This window comes from Astyanax mexicanus, chromosome 21, assembly GCF_023375975.1.
Source record: "Astyanax mexicanus isolate ESR-SI-001 chromosome 21, AstMex3_surface, whole genome shotgun sequence".
Lineage (NCBI taxonomy): Eukaryota > Metazoa > Chordata > Actinopteri > Characiformes > Acestrorhamphidae > Astyanax > Astyanax mexicanus.
The window spans coordinates 21,189,333-21,209,526 of NC_064428.1; the positions used below are offsets into that span (position 1 = coordinate 21,189,333).

Genomic DNA, 20,194 nt, shown 5'->3' on the forward strand with positions numbered 1-20,194 from the left:
ACTAGCCTGTACCATTTTGTATAGGGTGAATAATGGTAAAGTTGAACCCTTTTGCCTGAATAGTTTCATACATAAACATATTGCATTTATAGTACAGTAATATACACAAAACTTTGCACCATTATTTTAGTTCTTCAGTATTTTTTTTGTTTGTCTTTTGTCATTTCAAGGGGGAGAGGAACATTCCACCTCTACACCAGGCTCATACAAATAAATGTACAAAGCGACATTAATATTAGAAAGACTACAAAAGACTGTTCACATGATCTCTAATTACGTTTATAATAGTTTAAATTTTAATTCTGGATATCTTTCCTGTAATTCTAATTAATGCAGTCCAAGTGCACATATTTTTTCGTAATTTCTTTATTCAGTACAATACGAAAATACACAAAATGGAAAGTTTTAAAATTGAAAGTTTCATAAAATAGAAGTTTCCTATTTTATAAATAGCTTGTCATATTTGATATTTTAAAACTTTGGAAACCTAGAAAAGCTTGTTTTTTTATTTAATTTAATTATTCAGTACAGTTAAAAATACATTGAAAAATAATTGGGTTTTTTTGCAATTTAAAGGTACTGATAATTATGAGCAAAAAATTTATCGTCATACATCTGAAGTTAAAGATGTGTAATTAATGAATTATTAATTAATTAATTATAAGTTATTTATGAATAGATTTATGATTCTGATACAAAAATTAATTGCAAAATTTTAAATACGATGCAATTGATGAAATTACTTTAGATTAATTAATCACAGATCATTTTATTAATTAGATTATTTTTTAATTGCCTGACCGCACGGGTAAAATATATATAGAGAGAGAGAAGCAATAAAGTGTCCAACTTTACCTCTTTAATATTCACCCTATAAACCACATTCTTTAATTAATTAATTAATTAATTAATTAATTAATTAATTAATAATCACAGCCTTTACCTCAGATTTCCACACGACGTAAGCGTGGCAGGTGGCCTGCTGCACCTTCTTCTGGAGCCACTTTCTGGGGGAGAAGAAGTGTCCGGTGGGGCTGACACTGGGGCTCCGGGCCACCAGTGGCCCTTCCCAGCCTGCGCTCCTCCTCACGCCCCTCCAGTCCTCCTCAAACTGGAAGTGGGACCACGTGGAGGAGGTGGTCTCCACGGGGGTGGACGGGCTGGAGGGTGAGGGCGGGGGGAGGACGGAGCGCCCGCAGGCTCTGAACCCCTCCGGGTCCGGGGTGGGAGCCTCCTCCGAGCCGTAGTGCCGGATGATAGCCGGGTCCAGGCTCCTGGTGGCCCGCAGGCGCCGTTTGGAGAGGCCCTTGGAGACGGGAGAGGAGCAGGAGGAGAAGACGGTGTTGAGGAGTCCGTGTGAGGAGGACATGATGACTGAGAAACGCGGCGGGGAGTCGGTCCGTCAGAACGTGGGAAAAAGTGCCGGTAACTCCTCAGGGTTTCTCCGCCGGGGAAGAGGCAGGGCGCCCGGCTGTGGTGTTCACATCGCTCCGCTGCGCCTCCAGCTCCACCGCTCGGCTCTGAGTGAGGAGGAGGAGAGGAGAGGAGCGGAGAGAGGGATGAGGAGGAGGAGGAGAGGAAAAAGGAGGAGGAGAGGAAAAAGGAGGAGGAGAGGCTGGAGGAGATAAATAAAGAGGAGAGTTGGGAAACTCACTCGCCCTGAGCCGCCTCCCCTCCCTCCATAATCCCCCTCTACACTCCTCACTTCACCCCAGAAACGATACAAAAACAAACCGGAGCCTGGAGGAAAACTCAGCCGCGCGGAGCTCAGACAGCCTGACCGACTGAAGTGAACTTGAGCTCCGCCAGGTTTAGAGTGAAGGGAGGGGGTGGGGTGGAGGGGGGTGTGTGTGTTTGTGTGAGTGCGCAAGTTTTGGTATCTTTGTGAGGACCACATGTCCTTACAATAATAAAAAAAGAAAACTCCTCATTAATTAGATTTTTTTAAACAAACTTGCTACCTCTAATAAAGCAAATAAAATGATTTTATTTTACTCATAGACTCCAGAGTTACCATTAGGTGTAGTATAAATTAGATGCAGTTACTGTTATGTGCATGGAAGGTCCTCACAACAATAACAAAACCAACATGCATGTGTGTGTGTGCGTGTGATCCTCATAAATATAGTAACACACACACACACACAGAAGTCCTCACATAGGAGAGGAGTAGCATCTCATATTTTGTGGTCTTGTGGGGACATTTTGGGATCCTCACAAATTTGAAGGGTTTGTTAACAAAAAATGTTGCCCCTCACAAACTAGCCCTCCCATTTTCAGCCTTTTAAATTTAATCTGAGCTTTAAGGATCTGAGGAACCTACTGTAAACTGGTAACTGGCTCATGGGCACCCAGAGCTCACTGAAGCACTCCATGGAGGTCTCACCTCACAACTTAAATGACTTAAAGGATATCCTGCTAACTTCCAATGCTTTTTCCATGGAGTCTATGCGTCAAGATTCATTGACGATAAATGTTTTTCATTGGACAGCAACAATATGCACAAATAGGGTTCAAATATCCAAATATTCAATCCTACCCTCTTGGTGCCTCCTGCTGGTTTGTTTCAGTCCTTTGGGAAAGAATCACTTGGCAACACCAGCACCTGGACTGTTTGCTCTTGCTCACTGCTCTTGCTTTGAAGCTTTATCATGTTATTTTAGACGTAAAGAAAGAACAGAACTTCACAAATGTCAGTTATTTTACAGATAGGAGCTTAATGCAAGGGCAGACAAGGTACAATACCTTCTATACTTGAGATAAAGAAGAAAAACACTTGTAGAAAAAGTACATTTGCAAAATGTGCTCATGCTGAACTGTTCTTATTCTGAAACTTAATGAATATGGCTCACATTCAGTATAATACTGAGTAAAAAAAGTAGAAAAAGAGGAAAAAAAGTACAATTTTGGAAAATACTTACTAAATGTTAAAAAAAAATAGTACTATATTAGACAACATTAGGATTTGTTAGGAGAATTAGTACTTGAGCAAGCAAGAACTTCAAGTGGACTGCTTTATTGTACAGTCTTTACAGAAGGGGATCTATAAGGGTCCTTTAGTCAAGAGCGCACAGTAAATTTACTAGTCTTAAATCAACACTTGTAGTGTTAAACGAACACTGTGAGTTGGTGAAAAAACATTTGTAGATGCTTCACTTTAAAACCCATAGCAAATAAGGAGATTCCACTATTGTTATAAGTCAATGAATACCTTTCAGACATATTTTTGCTTAGATTATATCTTGTAGATTGTAAGTGTTGTGCAATTATTTGATATTTGATTAGTTGGTATTTTATTTTTGTCTAGGTTAGAACAGAAGCCAATTGACATAGCCAACAAAGATAGGAGTACAAGCTTGTGTGTGTTTGTGTGTGTGTGTGTGTGTGTGTGTGTGCATGCATTAATTCCTATTATCATAATCCAAGCTATATTGAGCCATGGCAACTCTTCCTCAAGTAGGCACGAGAGTACAAGTCTCATTCATAATGTCACGTAATCAATTATGTGTACTAAAATGCTTCCTCAGTTCATTTTTTTTAAATAAAGGTGCTAAAAAGGGTTCTTTGAGCGATTCTATAAGAGAAACACATTTGATTCTATAACAACCATTTGTGTTATGAATGTGAGAAAGACTGTGAACCTTTATAAGGTTTAATGAAGAGGATTTAAAAAAAGTTTTTTTTTTTACCAGTTTAAAGGTTCTTTACCATACAAATATGGTTCTTTATGAAACCAAAAATGGTCCTTAGGTTAGTAGAATTGCTCGAAAAACCCTTTGTTGCAGCTTTAATTTGAGGAGGACAGATTTTTCAGGTTGTAATGGAAGTTTGTTAGTGTAACCTCTCCCTGTCTGACCCCATGAGTGTGTGTGTATGTGTGTTTGTATAGAATGACATAGGGGAAAAGGTGGATGCACCGTGGGAGACAAGGGGGAGGGGTGTTCTGATAAAGCAGCTTATAGAGAAGCGCTGCATGATACTGATAAGAGCTCAGTCAGATTCTCGCAGTCTAAAAACAGATAGAGGGAAGAGACAGGCTGAGATAAGTGGCGGACCGAGAGGGCAGGACGCATGCCAGTGGACAGCGGCCTTTTTTTTGTTTTGCTTTTTTTGAAGTGACGGACATACAGAAGCCAATGAAGGATACAGGCAATGAGGGTCATGGGGGTGTAACTAAAGACTGAAGGAGTGAAGAACAAAGATTAAAGGATATAGATACTGTTTTACACAGACAAAATCACTGCTTGTAATGTTATCACACATTTTATTTACATGCCATCTTTTTAAAATGAACATCATTTTAAGAAAAATTAGTTTTACCTTAAAATAACACTCCACTGAACTGATATAGGAGAATAGCATTGCTGATGTTGCTACTCCAGCCTCAACACACTGCTAACTGCACTATATAACTCTGTTATGTTTCTGTTAAATTCTCTATTAAACCCCACCACTCCAGTCCACATGTATTTCTCAGCTTGCCCCCCAGAAAAACATGTGCTTTAGTGGTGTCTCAAAGTGCAAATTAAATTTCCCTTCTGTGCTGTAATGTAATGTACACTAACATGCCAAAAGTGTGAGCCAGGAGTGAGGCCTGATAGTGGGTATCAGATGTATGAATGGAACAGTCCATTTCGAAAGTTGTTCAGACTTTCCTCAATGCACAGTGTCAAGTGTCTACTGGAAATATATCCAGTATATATCCTATATACATAGAAGGCTGTATTAGAGTTTAGATTCTCTTCCGTGGCACAAGACATGACACTAGTTTATATAGCAGGTATATACCATCTTTTATAGACTATAAGGCACACTTAAAATCCTTTAATTTTCCCAAAAACCATCAGTGCGCGTTATAATCCAGTGCACATTATGTATGAGTTCTACACATCTACAGTCCTTTAGCTGCGCTGCTTACCATGGCTGGGAACCGCTGCTTACTGCTGCTGGCTATGCTGCTTACCGAGGCTAGTACTGCTAACCAGGGCTGGCTAATCGTGGCTAGTGCTCACCCTTGGACAAAACACTGTAATTCCAAGCTTACTCTAAATCGGAAGCGCTTTATTCACCCAAATAAACAGTTTTCAGGAGAGATATCTGTGAAGATTAACATCCAGCGCTCGTTTGGCTTTGAAGATTTTTTTTTTTTAATCACAGTTTTGTTTACTCAGGCCCTACCCCTATTATGTATAAAAACATACCATAAAATAGACATTTATTGATAGCACGCCTTATAATATAAGAGTTTCTTCTCTATATGTGTAAATGATGTCAACAAATGGTAAAACATATGGTGTGGGTGGCATTGTGGCCATTTACGAAGTTTTACACAGGGACCTGGGGTTGGTGACCTCAGCTAGCTAGCTAGCTTTCACACCATGTGAGAGACTGGGGTTCAATTCCTAGTTTGTGTGACTATGCTTCACTACGCCAATACTCCAGTCCTAGTGCAAAACTTTAAACGCTACACTGGCCTTTTAATACAGGCACCCTTTTCAAATCATGTCAAGAATACAAAAACACAGTGCAATAAAATTAGGATCCTACAGAACAGAAATGGAACAAAATGTTTTTATTTCAGATGCACCAACAGTATAACAAAACAATAACAGTGATTTTGTTCTATAGACAGATGACCTAATCGTCTCAAGAACCGCTTGAACTCGGCATTACCACTTGTGTGATGATAACAGGGCAGAAAGAAGTGGAAGAAAAACAATCATGAAAGATAGGTAAAGGGAAAGAGGCCCCTTTCCTCTCTGTCTTTTTCTCTCTCTCTCTCTGCACACACACACACACACTCACACACTCGCAGTGGGTGGGTCAGACAGAAGATGGCCAGTGGTGAAATCAGTCGAACAGAACAGAAACTGACCCAGGGGTCAGCACAGAGGATGACATCACTGCACGTTCGAGCTCACGCAACACACACATATGTGCTTCTACGCAAATCTTAAGAGACACACATTGTTTCAATTGGACGCTTCGGTCCGAGGGCACTGAAACAGGACACTTGAATGAATTTGAGTAAGCGCAAAGTCCGTTTTCACGCACGTACGAAGTGTACGAAGTATCTCCCCCTCGCCAGTGGGCAACATGAGTAACTATTTTACAACAACAGTTATAAATCAAGAAGCCTGACTCACACGCTGTTTACTTGAAAAGGAACGACCCCTTCTTTTATTCTGAGGTGCTTTTCTCATGAAAGACTCGTCAGAATATTAGCAACAGCTGCATAACTATAAATGATAACATGATAATGTTTTTGTGTTGTCATGTTATAACACATTTTGTGCCAGAATGGAATTTCACAGCAAATCTGATGCAGATTATGCAGTTACAATAGTCTAATATGGTCAATCTTGCCAATCCGCTTGTTTCAAGTAAGATAAAACTATAAGCTTCAGTGCTAGTTCTAGCAGAAAAAACAAACCTACATGGCCCTGTGTGAAAAAGTGTTTGCCCCCTAAACCTAATAGCTGATTTTTTTTTTTGCGTAAAGTGCCTTATTAAGGTCATGCCACAGCATCTCTCTAGGAGTTAGGACAAGGCTTTAAATAGGCCACTCCAAAGTCTTCATTTTGTTTTTCTTCAGCCTTTCAGAGATGGACTTGCTGGTGTGTTTTGAATCATTGTCCCGCTGCAGAACCCAAGTTCATTTTAGCTTGAGGTCACAAACAAATTACCAGACATTATCTCCTTCAGGACATTTTGGTTGACAGCAGAATGCATGGGTTCATGTAGTCTTCCAGGTCCTGAAGCACCAAAACAGCCCCAGATGTAATGGGATATACCCCTTTCAAAAATGTAACTTTTGTCTCATCAGTTCACAGAATATTTTCCGAAAAACCCCTTGGGGATTATCAAGATGTTTGGTGGCAAAACTGACATAAGCCTTAATGTTTTTTTTGCTCAGCAGTGGTTTTTGTCTTGGCACTCTGCCGTGCAGGCCATTTTTGCCCAGACTCTTTCTTATGATGGAATCAAGAATGCTGACCTTAACTGAGGCAATTGAGGCCTGCAGTTTTCTGAATGTTGTTTTGGGTTCTTTTCTGACTTCTTGGATGAGTCGTTGCTGAACTCTTGGGGTAATTTTGGTTGAGCAGCCCCTCCTGGGAAGGTTCACCACTGTTCCATGTTTTTGCCATTTGTGGATAATGACTCTCACTGTGGTCCCAAAACTTTAGAAATGTCTTCATAACCTTTTCCAGACTGATAGCGTTCACTCTCTGGCATTTATTTTTCTTTTGAGCATAATGTCTAGCTTTTGAGTATATTGTGGTCTACTTCACTTTGTCAGGCAGGTCCTATTCAGGTGTGTCAGTAATCAGGCCTGGGTGTGGCTACAGAAACTAAACTCAGGTGTGATAATCCACAGCTAAGTTATGTTTTAACTGGGGGGGGCAAACACTTTATCACACATGGACATGTATGTTTGGATTTGTTTTCTCCCTCAGTAATAAAAACCTTTATTTACTTGTGTTGTCTTTGACTAAAATTTAAATTAGTTTGGTGAGCTCAAACATTTAAGAGTGAAAAACTAAATTAAAAGTGTCCATAAATCTACTTTTTCTTGTTGTTTGTGAAATACTATAGGTCTCTCTGAGTTGTATACGGATGCTGCACATGAAACTCTTCCTCAACCTCCATTGTCTGCAGTAGTTAGTAAAAGAAAATACAAAACAAAAATGAGGAAATGTTAAGAAAAAGGAAAATAATACTATTAAAAAAGGACGATAGCATGTATTTGGTCGACATTATGCAGGCCAGTCTTTAAATACACAGCTATGAAGTGTATAGTGAAGTGTCTCAGTATAATTGCAGTACTATTATTTTTTCCACATCGTTGAGCCCCTTGAGAAACCCACAGACAGGGTGCTTAGCATCATGCTGAACTTATGAACTGACTGTGATAAAACGAGACAGTGCAGGGCAAAGGGTACTTACTCTCAAACCCCAACCCTCCCAACATTGCTTTACCAAATGTGCTCTCTCTCCATTCCTCTGCATCTACGGCCGGGACGAACTGAAGTCATGCCAAGAGCTTCTAAATTTAGAAAGGAACGTGCCGCTGTAAAGCTGACTAAACATATTTAATCTGAAACACACCAATACACCCTTTTTTAGAATTTAAGATGTAAACAGATGGCAATGAATAAAGCATTTTGACATCCAGCATGGTGTCTTGTGATCACATTAATTGGGCTTATAAAGAGAAAATTTTGTATGTAAACGACACATATGATTTCTAAGAAGCTAACACGTTTAAATTACAATAGCATGATAATAGCTTGATAATTGACGTAACTGTTGCTAAAAGCTGAACTTTTGAAACTTTTAGAAGATCCTTTTGGAAGGTTTTGCAATCATCTTGGCACACATTTCAATTCAGTAAGATTAATCTGAGCTCATCACACAAGCAGATTCAGTACCAAATTTGTTGCCAGCATAAAAAAGACAAATAAGGAAGGTTTAAAAATAGTTACCTGTGATTAGGTCCACAGTTGAGTTGAGAAATACGGTGGTTTGCAAAAGATTCGGCACCATTTATAATTTTCATGATTTTTTTCAATGCTTTATAGATCATTTGTTCTTTGAATCAGCAATTTCAGCTAAATATATCATATAGAAGACAAAGAGTGATATTTAAGAAGTGAAATTAAATTCATAGGATTTACAGAAAGAAAGGTATTATTTAAAAAAAATTAATGATTTGAATATCTTTAGCACCGTTTAATTACTGAAACACAAAATTAGTTTGGTAAGCTCACAGACCCTTGACCAACATACACAGGTGATTCCAATTATGAGAAAGGGTTAAGGTACTAAGTAGAATTGTTGGGCAAAATCACTTGTATAAAAAATTTAAAGGAATAATATTTTTCTTCCCTTTTAGTTGTAATAACTTGATGTTTTAGGTTATGCTAACTTAAGTTTTGGTTGCCCATTACTTTTTAAGAAAACTGTGTTTCCTCAATTTTAAAAGTAAATTCAACTTATCTTGGGTTACAGTGTAGAACACTGTTATTGATTATTCTCTTTGTCGAAGGTGCCAGACAGTTTACAGTGCTGGTCCTGAGGTTCCACTTTTCAGCACATTTTAGATTTAGCTTAGACTTACTTCTAATGCAAATAATAAACTAATTAAAAAGTCCCTCCTGGTTTAAAAGGGGGCGTTAAAGCTGGAAACAGAACATGGGTTGAGAAACAGTGATTATTGCACCATTAGATGATAAAGAATAAGGGTACTGTGCCCCCTTGTGGACGCAACCTATACAGTGCTTGGAGGCTGCAGCTGAGTTGTCACTGTAATATGGCAGCATAGAATAGAGTATCCATATACTTGTTTTAAATATTGCATCTATGACAGAAACATGTGGAGTATTAGCTGCATACAACATAAAACACTTTGCACAAGTTTGCCTTTAATAATGCTTTATAACATTACAATAACTACACAAAAACATAAATGCAATGTCAAAAGTAAAAACTTACATTATGATATAAAGATATAAATATACTTTTTAAAAATACTATTTTAAAGTATATAATTTATCTTGATTTGAGATTATCAGAGATGCTAAACTCTTTTATAGGCTTCACACAAATACACACATCTGTATATATACAGCTCTGGGAAAAATTAAGAGTTTCTCTGATTTTTTTATTTATAGTTATATGTTTGAGTAAAAAAGAACATTGTTGTTTTATTTTATAAACTACAGACAACATTTCTCCTAAATTCCAAATATAGATTTTGTCATTTAGAGTATTTATTTGCAGAAAATGAGAAATGGCTCAAATAATGCAAAGAAAACAAGTTTATATTTATAAAGTTTTAAGAGTTCAGAAATCATTATTTGGTGGAATAACCCTGGTTTATAATCACAGTTTTCATGCATCTTGGCATGTTCTCCTCCATCAGTCTTACACATTGCTTTTGGATACCTTTATGTCACTCCTGGTGCAAAAAATTAAAGCAGTTCAGCTTCCTCTTGATTATATTTAAGAGGTTTTCAATTTGGTAAAATCAAATTCATAATTCATATATTAGTTACATTAATTACAGTTATTATATTATTTACATTATTTATAATGTAAATAATATAATAACTGTAAATAATGTTAGTATTGTTACTGATACACTTCCTTAATGTATTATTACGTATATTATTATTATTATACGTATTATTATTATATATTTATTTATTTATATATGTATTATTATGTAATCCGGGGTTGTTTACATCCCGCAGCACCAGCTTCCCGCTCACCGCGCTGACGTCACGCTGGGCTACGGCGGCCTCGAGGGACACGCGGTGCGCTGTTTGTGGCGTTTTCATTGGGAAGGCCTCGCGGAGTTCCCCACTGTTTTGAGCGGGATTGGAGTCCGGCAGGGAACGGGTTAAGGAGCGGAGGGTCCACTGTTCCTCCTCTCCGCATCGCCATGATGAACAAATGAACTCACGGGGAATGAAATTTAAATTCCGCAAAGGAGAAAAGGTGCTGTGCTTCGAACCCGACCCGTCCAAGGCCAAAGTGCTGTACGACGCGAAGGTAACTTACCTCACCTATATTAACTCTCACTAACACACACTCACACTCAGAACCTCGCAGCGATAACCGCGCTGCGATCACTCAGACGCGGCTGCGCTCACTCATATATCTCACTGCAGCCTAGAGATTTAACTACAGCGCTTATTTACTTTAATAACGTGCGACTGTAGCTCTGAACTTTAGCCTCAGCGCTGCAAGGAGCAGCAGCAGCGCTGTCCGGATCCTGGGCGTGTTTCCCCCGACATGTCACTCCAGACCCGCACAGTCACTCTTACTGAAAGTTATGATGTCTCAGAGACTCCAGAGCACTACAGAGTTAAACCGCGCACTGTAGCGTTAGATAAAGCTAAAGCTAGGCTATGATAGGTTAGGTTAGCTGTTTTTCCCTTAAGGCTTCTCCCCTTTTAGACACTAGAGACGGCTAACGTTAACTAGCTGCTGCGGTTAAACAGCAGTTAACTAGTTACCAATAATAACACCGAGCCTGTCAGCTGCTCTGTTAACTAGCTTAGTTAACTAACTAACCTACATAGCTTTAGTTTATAAGTTTAACTAGCTAACTAACTAACATAACCCTATCTTAGGAGAGTTAGGTTAACTAGCTAGCTTAACAGGTTAACTAGCTAGATAACTAACTTATCTATAATTAGCTGGCTTAGCTAGCACACCTAGCTATCCTAGTAGTGTTGGCATAATTAGCTAGCTAACTAACCTAGCTAGCTTAGGAAAGTTAGGTTATATAACTAACCTAGCCAACTTAGTAGTGTTGGGATAATTAGTTAGCTAATTAGATAACTAACCTAGCTAGCTTAGTAGCGTTAGGATAATTAACTAAGTTAATTAGAGAACTAACCTATCTAGCTTAGTGGTATTAGTTAGGTAGTTCGAGAACTAACCTAGCTCTCTTAGTAGTGTTAGGATAATTAGCTGGCTTAGCTAACAAACCTAGCTATCCTAGTAGTGTAGGCATAATTAGCTAGCTAACTAACCTTGTTAGCTTTAAAGTGTTGGGTTAACTAACCTAGATACCTAGCTAACTTAACCTAATCTTAGTAGTGTTAGCATAAATAGCTAGCTAAACAAACCTAGGAGAGTCAGATTAAATAACTAATCTAGCCAATTTAGTAGTGTTGGGATAATTAGTTAGCTAATTAGATAACTAACCTAGCTAGCTTAATAGTGTTAGGATAATTAGCTAGCTTAGCTAACTAACCTAGCTCTCTTAGTAGTGTTAGGATAATTAGCTAGCCTAGCTAACTAACCTAGCTCTCTTAGTAGTGTTAGGATAATTAGCTATCCTAGCTAACTAACCTAGCTCTCTTAGTAGTGTTAGGATAATTAGCTAGCCTAGCTAACTAACCTAGCTCTCTTAGTAGTGTTAGGATAATCAGCTAGCTTAGCTAACTAACCTAGCTTTCTTAGTAGTGTTAGGATAATTAACTAAGTTAATTAGATAACTAACCTATCTAGTTTATTGGTATTAGGGTAATTAGTTAGGTAGTTAGAGAACTAACCTAGCTCTCTTAGTAGTGCTAGGATAATTGTTTAGCTTAGCTAACTAAACTAGCTCTCTTATTAGTGTTAGGATAAGTAGTTAGCTTTGCTAACTAACCTGGCTAGCTTTGGAGTGTTAGCATAATTAGCTAGCTAAGAAACCTAGCTAGCGTAGGAGTGTTAGATTAACTAAGCTAACTAATTTAGCTATTATAGGAGTGTAAAGTTAACTAACGTTAGCTAACTAAGTTACTAGCTAACCTAGCTAGTTTAGTAGTGTTACGTTAACTAGCAAAACAGTTAAATTACAAGGTTAGCTAGCAGGCTAACTAATATATCTACATAAAAAATATATGTAAAAAGATAAAATTAAATTAAGCAGCACTAGCATCAACAATAAATAAAACAAAACAAATATTTTAAATATTTTTCAGCAAGACTTTAAACAATACAATTCAATAAAAATAGCAGAAATCATCAGTTCCAGAAAGTTTGGAATTGGCACTAGTGGTTGACCGATATTCTTTTTTTAATGGATGATGCTGATATTTAGAGAGCACAAGTGGCCAATGGCCATTATATAAGGCCAATATTTAGTTTCTGTTGCAACTGATTTATAGGTGTCCTCCTCTTTTATTCCTAAAAATAATAAATGAGGCACAAAGTAACAGAATGTTAATGAGCATTTTTAGCACTGTTAAGTTGGGGTGGGCGATATGGCTCTAAAATAATATCACGATATTTCAGGGTATTTTTGCAATAACGATATACTTGGCGATATAGGAAAACAGAAAAATAATTAATTAATTTCAGGAATGTAGTATAAGAGTATAACAGCATAATCATAATGTGGCAAAGTAAATAATATATGCTGCAAAAAATATTGCAGAATATTTAGTGCATGCATATAAACTGCAAACTAAAACAATTATACACTTAAAGCTTCACAGTAAATAATAGACTACTTTTAAGACAGAACATCTTTATTATCCCGATATGGATTTTTAATATCACGATATATTGTATACAATATAATATTGCCCATCCCTACTGTTAAGGTATATTTTCTATAGGTCTAGAAGGTATATAGTTTGGTACTCTGAACTGATTACTTTAATTCCAGTGGTTCAAATATCAAATATTTGGAAAGTGTGCAGTGTAAGAAATGAAGAGACAACATAATATCTTTTACAGTTTATTTAAATCAAACGCAGAATATTGGTAAAATACTGACACATAAAATACTGTCTTATGTGCATTAATAAGAGACATCACAGAGAAATAAGAGAGACCCTGGCCTGTGGGAAAGTATCTCTTTTCAGTGTAAATATTCCAGTTTACCTTTTCCTCCAATGGGTTTTTACAGCATCCTCTGAGAGGTATATCTTGGTTTTGTCCAAGGGAGGGTGGCCATCATCTGTAATAATAATGTAAGACTAAGGAATACAATACAAATATGAGGAATTATCCTTTCATCATGTTTAGCTTCTTACAAAGTAAAGTACAGAATTTGCCATTTACCCATTACAGCAGCCACACCTGATATATGCATTATAGCAGCCCACACTAACCTAATCAGGTGAATGCAGTATAGCTACCATCATTTAGCTGCCTCATAATAATAATACCAAACTGTTTATTTTACAATACCAAACGATATTACTCCACAGGATCTGGGTGTTTCCATGTAGTTTCCATTTCCAGTTTGCATTAGCTAGCACAGAGCTGGGTGTGTGAGTAAGCTGCTAGAGAGTAAAACTTTGTCTAGCACAGAAGCTACACTGCTCATTACTAAAGCCAGTCAGATAGGTTTACTTACCCGTCCTGTTTGGAACCCTGAAACTGAAGGTGTTCTCTGGAGAGTGAATGAGCTCCAGCTGTGCGTTTTTAACCTGCCCATGTGAACAGGTTCTGGGGGTGTGTTATGTTTCCAGCCTCCTCTGCTGCTGTGTGTTGGTAGAATAGTGAAATGGACACTAGGGGGAGCTGTAATTGCGTCCCAACAGCACCACAACTCACAGGGCTGCTCGGAGAGGGCATATCTGCAGATGCCAATTTATCAACAAAAAAAAACTTTTTAAATAACATCTTTTTACAAACTTTTTAAGAAGAAGAAACAATTTGTTGTATTTATAAAAAAGTGTATGTATTTAATTGTATTTATAATATTAAACAGCTTAAAACAGTTTAGAAGCTTTAATGGTAATTAAAACTTAATAAACTTAATAATATATCTCAGACTTTAGAACCAGCACTGATCCCAGTAGACCACACACACACAAGGTGTACACATTCCCACACACTTTACACTTAATAAATGCAGAATACACCTCATAATGTGCAATACTGCTTTTTTCAGCTGCTTTTTAGTACATTAATATTTGTGTAAATATTTTCCACGTATTATTTACATAATATTTCTCTGCTGTGGGACTAATAAAGGATTGACAGTTAAGCAAGATGTTTCAATTTGGTGATTTATACCTACCTAGACCTAGTTTGTTGTTAAGTTGCATTTTATAGGCATGATATATATATATATATATATATATATATATATATATATATATATATATATATATATATATATATATATATATATATATATATATATATATATATTGAAAATATTGGTGAAAAAAGAGGGTGAAAAATCTGAGCTCACTGCTTCTGCTCCTCCTCCTCTTATTGTTCTGTGGGATGAGGGGGAGGGCAGTTTCTGAATGAATCAGTTCAATCCTAGCTGGCTGTGATTTGCATTTGGTGATGTGTCGGTCGCGAACGATTCGGCTCTAAGAACCGATTCTTTGAAGTGAACAAGTGAAGTGAGTCGACTTTCCTGATTGTGAGCCTATATTTTTCTGTTAAACCACACGTGATTGGAGAAAATGTGTGGTGGAGTGGGAATTCTGCTGCTTTTAGCTCGTTTAAAAATGTTTACACTAGTAAAAAAGTAATAACCAATAGGGAACTGAAAGAGCTGAATCTTTTCAGTGAACCGATTCAAAAGAATCGACTCTCTGAAAAAAGGGGGAGCCAGAATTCCCAACGCTACTAGCTTAGCTGGAGTCCAGATTCACTCCAGCTTTCCCAGAGCTAACAGTTAGCTCGCTCCCTTGGCTATCTGGGCTAATGCTAATGCTAACGCTAATGCTGCACTTTGCCTTTTTGTAGGTGGTCGACATTGTAGTTGGAAAAGATGAGAAGGGCAGCAGGCGGGTCCCGAAGTATCTGATTCACTTCAATGGTTGGAACAGGAGGTAAGGAGAGGCTTGCTCAGATCCATGTAGGGCCAGTTAGCGGTTAGCTAGCGGTTAGCTCTTATGTAGTTAGCTCATATAGCTAAAAATCTAGCCAGCGAGCTGTCTGACAGATTAGCCACATAGCTAGGCTAGTCAGTATGGAATGAATTAAAAGCTCGAACCTCTATTTTAGCTTATTTATTGGCTATTTTAGACTTTAAATGCATTTTTTCTCAGCTAGACTGCTTGCTGAATCACTTAACTATGTTAGCTAGCCTTGTTTTGTGTGCTTTGGCCAGGCTACCTAATCTTTTTCACTAAACAGAGATTTCTCTCTCCTGTGCTGCTTTTATTCCAGCTGGGATCGCTGGGCTGCAGAGGATCATGTTCTCAGAGATTCGGAGGAAAATCGGAAATTACAACGTAAACTGGCACGCAAGGCTTTGGCTCGCATGTAAGGGCTCTTACTTTATCTATTTTTGGCTATTTAAAGCACAAATTATGTTTTAAATCCATTTACGTTTACTTTTAATGAAGCTAATCTAGCTAGCTAATGTTACTGTTATAGAAAATGTATCTTATTGGGAATATAACGTTAGCTAGTGCAGTATTTTGGTAAACATAAACAATTAAAACAAAATGAAACAATAGCGTGTACATCGCTGTAAGTAGTGCTGTTTTCTGTGGAATATTTAATTAACAAATACTGTATTGTAACGTCAGCTTATTGAATATACAGTGCAGTATTTCCGTGCAGTAGGTTAACTAATTATATTGTAAACATATATCTAGTTAGTTGTCGATTTGGAACCCAGTCCACAGTCTAGAGCTAAATAAATGAGGTTTAACACCTTAAAATAAGATAAAAATTAAATACATTTTTAAGAATTTAAGCCTGAACCTGGACTGTTTAAAATTCTTTCTTTATCTCTTATTATTGTTTTTTTTTTTTTAACAGCACCTTACTGGAAATATAACGTTAGCTAGTACAGTAGTTTAGTGCACTAGCTAACCTAGGTTAACTGTATTGTAGGCAGGTAGATAGTTGTCCGTTTAGAACCCAATCCACAGCCTATAGCTCTTTAAATGAGATTAGTTTTCCAAATTGGATAATCGAGATTGTACATATTTGCATATAGAAGCTTTCGGAAGGAATCTCAGTAGATTCCCAACTTTTAAAGAACTCAATGAAAATGAAAACAGTGTGAATTTTCCTTTCATACCAAACAGTAAAAATCATAAAATATTTGAAATTGCACAAGATATTGCACATCCCACAATGTCATTATTGTGCATGTGCACATTGCATAAGTAATCCTGAAATAATATATTGTGCCAGTTATATATGAAATATAGATGTAGTTAAAGTTAATGAATCTCACTCTCTCACACACACGTTGTTTTTGCTGGTAGGAGGAGGAAGGGATGGAGGAAGCGACGTTGTCGTTTGCCTGGTGTTAACTCTGTGCTGAAAGGCTTACCTGAAGAGGAAAAGGAGGAGAGCGACGATGCTTGTAAGGAACTGTTAACCTGCTTTCTGATTACTCTTAACGAACATTCACCCTTTAAAGGTGAATATGATATGAAGTTTAATTAATATTTTTAATGTGTGTTTGCTTTGCTGTGATCCAGCTTTGATCTCATCATCTGATGACAGCGGCGAGGACGATTCCGATCCAGAGTCTTTAAAAAGTGAGAGCGAGTCATCTGAGGATTTGGACGAAATGGTGAGTGGTTCTGTTTTTTAATAAGCCAGTTTTAAGGATTGTAGGAGTTATATTTAGAACTATTTAACTCTATTAACCTTCTATATAACTTCTCTAATTATTTTCTGGTTGTAAGTTGAGGTGTAATGATGCATCATGATGGAAAAATGTGACCCTGTGCATCGCGGGAACAAAAGATTCCACGTTTTGTTACTATGAGATCTCATGCAGTTGCGTTGTTTGAACACCAGAGCTCAGATTTTGACTAGTGCAGGCTGGAGAACCAGTAGGCGTAAGCAAAGGGTGAAGGACATGTTAATGAATTTAGACTGAAACCAATTACACAACCACTTTTTAAGCCAGTCAACAGCCAAAAAAGTATAAAACAGTATTTATAGAACAGTATTTATGGATACAAATATTTATACAATAAACGTTTATATAATGTGTACACAAAGTGTGTTCCAAACATTAGGAATACTGATATTGTAAACTGAATTGAAACGTGAGCAGAGTGCATTGTTACACCCCTATTGTTTACATTGTTTACACTTTAGAAAAATAAATAAATAATTTCCTTAATTCACATGTGTTTAAAATAACGTGAGAAAATTGAATTGTGAACTCAGTATCGTAATCGAATCATGAACAGAGCGTATCATTACACCCCAAGTAATTATATTTAGACAAGCTTTCATTGTACTGGAGAAGTTAAAGCAATAGTCTTGACTTTTAAGTTATTTAAAGTAGTGCCACTGTTGCTAAAAGTTTTAATGTGTTTTCTTTTCAAATAGTTTTGCTTCTATTCTTTTTTTCTACACAGAGGGAAGAGCAAGAGACACATGCCAAGAGGGAGAATGAGGATAAGACCATCGCTATAAACATAGACATCCCTGAAGTCCTTAAGAAGAAGCTGGAGGAGGACTGCTATTACGTCAACAAGAGAAAGAAGGTAGTTTTCCAGTTATTAGAATCCACTATCAGACCTGCCAACATGTACACATTTTACTTAATAAGCGCGCATTTTAATCTAGTAATTTTGTGCATTTCTACATTCTAAAGTACACATATTGTGTCATCAAAGTTTCAGTGATCCACAGAATCTGTGCGTAAACAAAGTGCTTTCGGCCAATCAGCATGCTTCATTTTCACCCAACCACCCCACCTGCCCCACCTACTTCGCCTAGCTTTGCTCTTCAGTCAGAGATCGTATTAATGATGGGAATGATGAGCTTGTCTGTGTGAGTGTGTTTATCCTGTGTGCAGTTAAAAATGGCACTAATTCCCTCTCACTCTCATTCCCTATCTCTCTCGCTGTCTCTCTTTCTCTCTCAGTTGATGACATGTTTCCAGGTTGTTGAGTGTGGAATATGGAGCTAAACTAGCGTTTATTTTCCCTGTTAAAGCTTTCTTTATTGAGTTAACCTAAACATATTTCAATATTCTAATTCTAAAAAAGTAAAAAAAATACGACAATTCATTTTTAAGTGATTGTCACCAGTAATATATAATTTAATTTTGCCACACTAACACTGGTTTTTAAATTTAAATTTAAATTAATTTAAACTAATAAGGTGACATGGTTTACACATTTGCACTGGTGATTTTAATGGCTCTGTTTGTTTCATGTAAATAAATAATAAATGTTTTGAAGGTATTGTTTACATTTATATTCAGTAACCAATTATTATCCTGTAAGAAGTGTGAGCTAATACAGGCAGGGGGGGTGCATATTTACAAGATAACGCCTTAGAACAGGTGTAAGCATTCCCAAGCCATCCCTTTACATAACACTTGAACAGTTTACCTAATGTTATGCTAACCTCATTTATTAGTAAAGGGACTCATATTATGCATAAATCACTTGTTTATGTTTTGCAGTTTAGCAGTAAGTATAGGGCGTGACCAGCAGCAGCTTATTTGCATAAAAGTGACAGAGCCCTTAAACGGCTTATTCTGAAAGGGAGAGAAACTGGCAGAAACAGAGCTGGCGAGATCTCACAATATGGATAAAGTACACAAACTGTGGTTGAATTGGCATGTTCTTTGAGTGCAGTACAGTTTGCAGTGTATTAAAGCACTGGTTTTAATGACTGGTTTGACCGACTTCTCAATGTTGTTTCTAGCTTGTGAAGCTCCCGAGCCCGATGAACATAGTAAACATTCTGGAGTCCTACGTGAAACACTTCACTATAAATGCTGCCTTTTCTGCCAACGAGCGCTACCGGCACCCTCAGAGCTCAACACAGGCCAACCTGAACCCGCACTATATACCACCAGAGAAGAAGTAAGTTCCACTGGAGAGATGCTACGTTTGCTTTTGTCTGGGTTTGAGAATTTTGGAGGGTGAAAGGAATACTGAGACTCAGCTTCCTCGTATGCATCATCACATTGTTCTTCATATGTTCTCTGCCTGCAGTGAGGAGCTTTGTAAGGAGATGGTGGATGGCTTGAGGATCACCTTTGACTTCACGTTACCTTTAATCCTCCTGTATCCCAACGAGCAGGCTCAGTTCAAGAAAGTCAGCTCGTCCAAATTCTTTCAGCCGATCAATGATGGTGCAGGATGCTCGACCAGGTAGGGTAAACAAATATCACCAACATAGCATGACGAGAATGGTGTCTGTTGGATTTTGTAATGACCCAGGAATTTTTTTTTAACCATAAAATTCTGCTTTAAAATCATGTTGCTGCTACACTGTCCTGTAATATGGGGTATAGCATCTCTGTCACTTCTACTGAGGGCTCTACATGCTGCTAACTGCACTATGTATCTCTGGTGAAGCTGGCAATGCAACACTGCTAAACACTTTTTAAATATAGTTATATTTATATAAAGTCAATGTCAATTTCCATGCTTTGGTTCTGTATCTCTCAGCTTGTCCAGAAATGTGTGTGTAAAGTTTATCCTTTAGGTTAAAAATCACCTTTTTGTTTTCACTCTTTCCTAGAATTCTTCGGGAGCGCTCTCCAAGCCCCGGCCTGAATCCCTCCACCCCTCAATCCACAGACAGCCAGCCTCCTCTCAGCGAGACGTCCACCACCCCGGTTACCGCGGCGACCACACCAAAGCGCCGACGCTGCACCTATCCCGACTCGGACATGCAGTCTCTCAGACGCTCCACACGCAACACCTCTGGAGGAGACCGGACCACTGAAGGTGGAGGAGGAGGAGGGGGAGGTGGTGGTGGTGGT

General features: G+C 37.8%; 2 protein-coding genes across 3 annotated transcripts in view; one reads left to right on the plus strand and one right to left on the minus strand.

The window, feature by feature from the left end:
- Positions 1 to 1,513, minus strand: part of LOC103024541 (rho GTPase-activating protein 6) — a 163,014-nt gene extending 161,501 nt beyond the window's left edge. For both annotated transcript variants that reach the window (XM_022674818.2, XM_022674817.2), the window contains exon 1: positions 944 to 1,513. In XM_022674818.2, the coding sequence (XP_022530539.2) occupies positions 944 to 1,369 (426 nt within the window). In that variant the 5' untranslated portion in view covers positions 1,370 to 1,513. The remainder of the gene's footprint in view (positions 1 to 943) is intronic.
- An 8,824-nt stretch (positions 1,514 to 10,337) lies between these two features.
- The window catches only part of LOC103031399 (MSL complex subunit 3), a 31,238-nt gene continuing 21,381 nt past the window's right edge, over positions 10,338 to 20,194 (plus strand). The window contains exons 1-9 of the mRNA XM_022674816.2: positions 10,338 to 10,557; positions 15,226 to 15,311; positions 15,652 to 15,747; positions 16,707 to 16,807; positions 16,926 to 17,020; positions 17,823 to 17,951; positions 19,126 to 19,286; positions 19,419 to 19,577; positions 19,951 to 20,159. Coding sequence (XP_022530537.2) covers positions 10,459 to 10,557; positions 15,226 to 15,311; positions 15,652 to 15,747; positions 16,707 to 16,807; positions 16,926 to 17,020; positions 17,823 to 17,951; positions 19,126 to 19,286; positions 19,419 to 19,577; positions 19,951 to 20,159 — 1,135 coding nt within the window. The 5' untranslated portion in view covers positions 10,338 to 10,458. The remainder of the gene's footprint in view (positions 10,558 to 15,225; positions 15,312 to 15,651; positions 15,748 to 16,706; positions 16,808 to 16,925; positions 17,021 to 17,822; positions 17,952 to 19,125; positions 19,287 to 19,418; positions 19,578 to 19,950; positions 20,160 to 20,194) is intronic.